General features: G+C 38.3%; 1 protein-coding gene across 1 annotated transcript in view; it reads left to right on the top strand.

Moving 5' to 3' along the window:
• Dipk2a (divergent protein kinase domain 2A) overlaps positions 1–5,247 on the top strand; it is a 6,481-nt gene extending 1,234 nt beyond the window's left edge. The window contains exon 2 of the mRNA XM_021172426.2: positions 2,461–5,247. Coding sequence (XP_021028085.1) covers positions 2,461–2,792 — 332 coding nt within the window. The 3' untranslated portion in view covers positions 2,793–5,247. The remainder of the gene's footprint in view (positions 1–2,460) is intronic.
• The last annotated feature ends 1,007 nt before the right edge of the window (positions 5,248–6,254 follow it).

Here is a 6,254-nt window from a genome sequence, read left to right as displayed (position 1 = left end):
ATATATATATATATATATATATATTCAGAGTCATAGAAGCCTTTCTTGAGCAGAAGGAAGATGTGTATGGAAGAAGTTGAGACACCCTTGTTTAACTTAATGAAAAAGGAAGTTCATGCTGTTTGTTGCCGGTCATCAAAGTGGAGCTGCTCTTGTGGAGGGTTCATTTCTCTGCAGGGTCTTTAAGGGGTGTTCTGTTCTCTCCTGGGGTCCCCATTGTGGTGGTTTTTTATCTTATTTTAATTTGGATGATTTCTAGTACTGCAGATCTGACTTTAGCTTAGCAGTAATGATTATATCTTCATCCAGACTTTGCTGTCTGTTTATTTGTGAGCTCTCTGCATGATTGGTAGGCAAGTATGGGAAATGTTTTGAAACTCAAGTATCATAGGAACTTCAAAGTGTCAAGGATAAATAAGCTATATTCTAGAAGTAATTTGGCTAGAAAAAGAAATGTTAGGGAAACCACGCTCTCACCCGAATCTCAACACTCAAGCAGGTAACACAGGAGCAGCATGAGTTTTAAGCCAGTTTAGAGTACATGTTGAGTTAGAGGCCAGCCTGGGCTGTGCTATAAGACTTATCTGGTAAACCAAATAAACCTAAGAATTGTTGCTCCTTGCTTACCTCACCCCCGGACATAAGGGATAGGAGCAATTTTAGCTTACCTTCAAGCATTTCCAAATTGTGNCTGGTCCACGTGGTCGACATATAGTCACTGCATTCTCTATCTATGATCATTACAATTTTGCTTATTTTTTCTTAACACTGTGTTCAGATCCTGTGCCCACCAAGCACTTTTCTGATTTCTTGATTTGTTATAGATCCTCCCACAGGGAGGGTACTGCTTGAGGGTCTGCTCCCTTCTTCCTTCCTGTATATTGGTGGCTATTGTAGGATTATATGTCATGCTTCCCATCTTAAAAGTTGCAGCTTTCTTTCTCTTAGCTAATGCCAACAGTTTCCCTTGCTTAAACGGTTCTGATGACCTCTCATTGTTCTGGTAGAATCCAGATTTCTTACTGGGTACAGTGTGTGTGTGACTTGACTTATTCTGCTTTATTTTCAGTATCCNTCCATCCATTATCCTTGATGCCTCAGGAATAATGGTCTTTTGTTTTCCTGGACGATTCTTGTGCTTCTGGGCTTTCCCGAGTGTATTTTTTCTCTGCATAAGGGGTCTGTCTCATCTGTTTTGTGCACACTATACTTGCTCATAAAGCCTTGACTCCGTCAAGCACATGTGTATAGGCTTTGGTGTTCTCAATATGGGTGTTAGTCTTCTGATTTTAAACTTAGGACTTCAAATCTAATTCTGTTCACATATATGACTGGCCCACCTAAATGTCTTATAGCTATTTTTTTTATAAAATATTCTCGATATTATGTTAATATTTCCTGCCTTGCCATCCAGTTACACCTTAAATTTTGCTTTTGTTTCAAATGTTTCTTTGATTTGGCTTTCCTTTCTTGACCTTCTCTAGTTGCTGAGGTAACTTTTTTTAAGTTCTATTTATTTGTGTGTTTGCGGGTATATGTATGTGGATGTGGGTATGCAGGTGTATGTGTGGAGCCAGAGGATAACTTAGGAGACTCTTGTGTCATCCTCCACCATGTGGGTCATCAGGCTCAGCTTTATCTGCTAAGCCATCTCACGGGCCTGCCATCATCATCCTGCCCCCTCCTGGCTGTAACCCAAAGCTACCTTTCTAAGCAGTAAATGCTCCATGCAAGTTACAATTTGTTGTTGTTATGTTATGTGTTGTTTTGTTTTAGCTTCACTTGTTCCTATTCCTTGGTATGTGTCTCACACTCTATTTCCTCAGCTGGGTGGACCAGTGTCCCTGTGTGCATCCTTTTGAGGATACTGTCTTATGGGCGACAATGCTGGTTTCTCTTATTTCTTGACTTGCTATCTTTTTTTTTTAAAGATGTATTTATTATTATATCTAAGTACACTGTAGCTGTTTTCAGATGCACCAGAAGAGGGCGTCAGATCTCATTACGGATGGTTGTGAGGCACCATGTGGTTGCTGAGAACTGAACTCAGGACCTTCAGAAGAGCAGTCCGTGNTCTTAACCACTGAGCCATCTCTCCAGCCCTGACTTGCTATCTTTTAAGATCTAAAATAAGTTGTTCGCAGGTAGCTGCCTGACACTCCAGGGAGAAACCTAGATCTCTCCAGTCCTGTAGCNTTAGGTGTGAGGATGCTTTAGGATCCTCCCTATGGTAGGGGAAATCCTAGATGAACCTGAAAAACTGGGCCTCGTTTGACCCTTTTACCTGAGATCCCGATAAATGATGTTTTTGTGAATTAGTATATTGAAACACTTAAGTTTTACCGTGTATGTTTTATACATAAGAGTAGAAAACAAAGGTTTGTTAATTAATGGATTGCTCTGTATGAGAACCTTAGGAAGTTGTTTTTCAAATAAACATTTCTGATTTTTCTTTCACAGATAAGCCTGAGAATTGGGACGTATGGTATGAAAGCAAGTTTGACGATTGTGACAAGGAAGCTTGCTTATCATTTTCAAAAGAAATCCTCTGTGCTCGTGTCACTGTGGACCACAATTACTATGCCGTTTGTCAAAACCTCTTATCCAGACATGCCACCTGGCGTGGCACTTCTGGAGGACTCCTCCATGATCCACCAAGTGAAATTGCCAAAGATGGCCGACTGGAGGCCTTGCTGGATGAGTGCACCAACCCCAAGAAGCGCTATGGCCGGTTCCAGGCCGCGAAAGAACTGCGTGGCTATCTGGCACAGTTAAGTCACAACGTGAGGTAGTCAGCAGTGATCTTTAACTTTTCTTTGCTGAAAAAGCACTGGCAAAACTAAACCACCAAAAAACTGCCTAGAATAAACAAAGTGTGGAAGTATGGCCTCGAGAATGGTGAACTTCTTCTGATAGATCTTACGTTAACACCCATCAAATCAGACATTACTGTACATCAGCGTTCTCACGATGCTTCTGCAAGTCTGTTCTTCACTTTGGAGATTGAGATACCATTGACTGCTTTCCCCTTCCCATACCCGAGTGGATGGCATTGTTAAGCTATTGGAAAGGAGTCTGATAGTTACATGGCTTGTGTATCAAAGGGTACTTGGTACTTAGTTTGCATTTCTACCATGATTTTGTGAATCTCTTGCATTTACTTTGAATGTCAAATTAGATTGGCCTGTTTTATAGGCCACATTTTCCTTCTGATGTGTAAAATCATTTTCCATTTTTTAAAAGTTTTACGTACCCAGGTTACTATAGGTGTTCATTTAAATTTTAATATAAGTAGTTTTCATTCCGTGCTATGCGGTACATACTTAACTGTTAGGGCAGGACTCCCAGGTTTACTGTTTTTACAGAGATCTTAGTATTTCATTATGTAAATAATTTACCTCTCCCCAACCTTCTATGCTTTACCACTGCATGATAACATCATTTCAGGTTATTTAAGAGTTAACTCCCTCAATGCCAGTAATTACAAGTATACACTGAACATGATGTTCAGCATATGCTACAAGACGTCACTGCATCCTTTGCTAAAAGGCTTCGAGAATAATACACTAGCAGTCTACACTTTGATCACTTTGATTGAAGAAACAATAAAAGTCAAGGTTTCTAAATGCTAACTAGTCCAAGATAGTAATGCATATGCCAAAGAAATATTAGACACATTTCTATGTTTAGAACTGAAAATAGAATTGGTCACCTTCGTATCCCACTTCAGTATTTTAGCTGTCACTCGTAAATTAAGATCTACCTGTCCCTTTAATGCTGACAGTTGAGCTACTGCTTATTAAAAAACTGTATATCGTAAAGACCTTCTACCTTTTATTCATTGGTAGTTTCTCCAAAATGAACATGGTAACCATTGTTGGAATTCAATTAGGCATCAGAACCTTTTACTGACTGATACACTAATAATTTTTACTGTAAAGCTTGTGTGCCCATTGTGATCTTCTTTACTCAGTTGCTAAATATCAGAACATCAAATTTAAATGTGTGAGTAGAAAAATTAACAAATAACGTGTAAAATTTTTGTCTATTTAAAAACTGTTCTTTGTAAAAGTTGGCTCTAACTAGCACAGGTAATATTTTTCTGTTTGAAGTTGTTTCTTTTGTTTGCAGTAAAGTTTGGGGTAGTGGGTTCCAGCCTGACTTACTGAAATCAGAAAGCGATTAAAACATGCACAACCAAAGCCAAGCTTGTCCTTCTCATTCATTTAGCAACTATTTATTGTTCCTCAAGCCAGGTGCACTTGTAGCTGCTATACACCATCTGAACATGACATGGTCAAGAAACGTATCGAATATGTTAGCATAGGTACTTCTTAAGTTGAAATGCCATTATTTAGGATAAAATTTCATGTTGTTTGATTATTGTGATGGGAATTCTCTTTGTACCATCTTAAATTAGTTTGTTAATCCAAAGTGGAGGAAGACAGCAATAAAGTTAATGCAAGTTTAAAACTGGGAAGACGGAGGGTAAGGGATGTCTATTATAAAACAGATTATTACATTGTATTTCTTCTTATACATCCGTACATTGCATAGTTCTCAATGAAACATTGAAGAGCTTGCTAAGCTAACTTTTTACAAATTCCAACAAATTTTGAAGGGAGTAGGAAAAAAGTCATCCAAGTCTTTTGCATCCTTAGAGCTAACACTAAAGTATAGAATTTCAAAACAGAACAGCATTCTATTTTCCACCTACTCATAACATGGAGGTTGGAACTCACAGGAGAGCCGTCTGTGGTTCCACAAACATCATCATATTTTTGGTGAGTGACTGTGGTTGTGGTTACAGAGCAAGAAGTCAAGAAGCCCTCCAGGCAGTGATGGCTATTTCAGGTATAACTACCATTAGAGATGATGTGGGATTTCTTTTATCTTTGGGGAAGTTTTGAGAAGATAGTCAAAGAATTAGGAATTTAAAATTACAGGGAAAAATATGTATGTGAAAAGCAATAAATATTTTGTTCTCTTTGCTATCAAGATGTTCACACTCAGATATTTATTATACAGCAGCAATTTATATTTTTAATCATTGCCCATTAATAGACGCAGTAAAATATTTTTGAATCAAAACATTTGGGGTTTGTATGTGCATTTAAATTGTCTTTTGTACTGTATGTTACTGTTTAATTTGAATATTTTATCAGAACTGTCTCCCTGTGCCTTTATAATATAAAGTTGTTTCTGCAACTTTTAATGATCTTAATAAAGAATACTTTAAGAACCATACTTTGGCTACTCTGTCTTCAACCATGCAAGTTTTTCTTGACTCAAAAAAAAAATAATTATTATTATTATTTATTTCACTTTTGTTACAGTTTTTGGAAATTGTTTCAGTTGGATATAAGCTGAGTTTAAGGAATATGTTTTGTTTTGCTGTGATAGTGATTTTTTAAATTTACTAATAACTGNNAAAAAGAGCTTAGGAAATTTCAAATATATATAAAAGAATTATATGATGTTCACAGCTATTGCAGTACCTTCCAGAGTTACCAAGCATGTTTAAGCTGTAATATCTGCTTTCCTCAGCTTACCTTACATAGTTAACTGTGTCATTTGATTCAGGAGTATACATTAGGTGTGTTCTCTTCCAACAAAACCTACAGTGTAACTAGTCAAAAATGAATAGTAATGGCCAAAGCAGAAAGCTTCTCATAAACCTTCCAACTTCAAGCATTCTGAACCACAGGGTGACTAGGTGGAGCAACTCCCCCCACACCCCCACCCCCCACCCCGGGATAGGGTTTCTCTGTGGAGCCCTGGCTGTCCTGGAACTCACTCTGTAGACCAGGCTGGCCTCGAACTCAGAAATCCGCCTGCTTCTGCCTCCCAAGTTCTGGGATTAAAGGTGTGCGCCACCACTGCGCGGCGATGGAACAACTTCATAACCAAGCAGGATGGGATGGTAACCAGAGTGGATGGAGACACGCTCTACATGTAAATCTCTGAATTCACGTGACACTGAGATCAGCAGCCAAGCCAGCACATGAGTTATGCCACCTTTNGGAGGATATTAAAGACTTACTGGGAAAACTGGTAGAATAAAATGAAGCACCCTGCTTTATCTCTGGAAAATTTAAATGATACCAGGAACAATTACAGAACACCTAGTATTTTAATTAATAAATATAGAAGTGTTAGCACAAGGTTGCAATTCCTGATGCAGTAACAATTCTAAGTAGTGGTCACAGCGAAGCTGTTCATTGAAAAGCTGACAGGGACATATTCATGGATCA

Source organism: Mus caroli, chromosome 9 (assembly GCF_900094665.2).
Source record: "Mus caroli chromosome 9, CAROLI_EIJ_v1.1, whole genome shotgun sequence".
Lineage (NCBI taxonomy): Eukaryota > Metazoa > Chordata > Mammalia > Rodentia > Muridae > Mus > Mus caroli.
The sequence above is the reverse complement of the archived record's forward strand: the minus strand, read 5'-3'. Positions and strand labels throughout refer to the sequence as shown.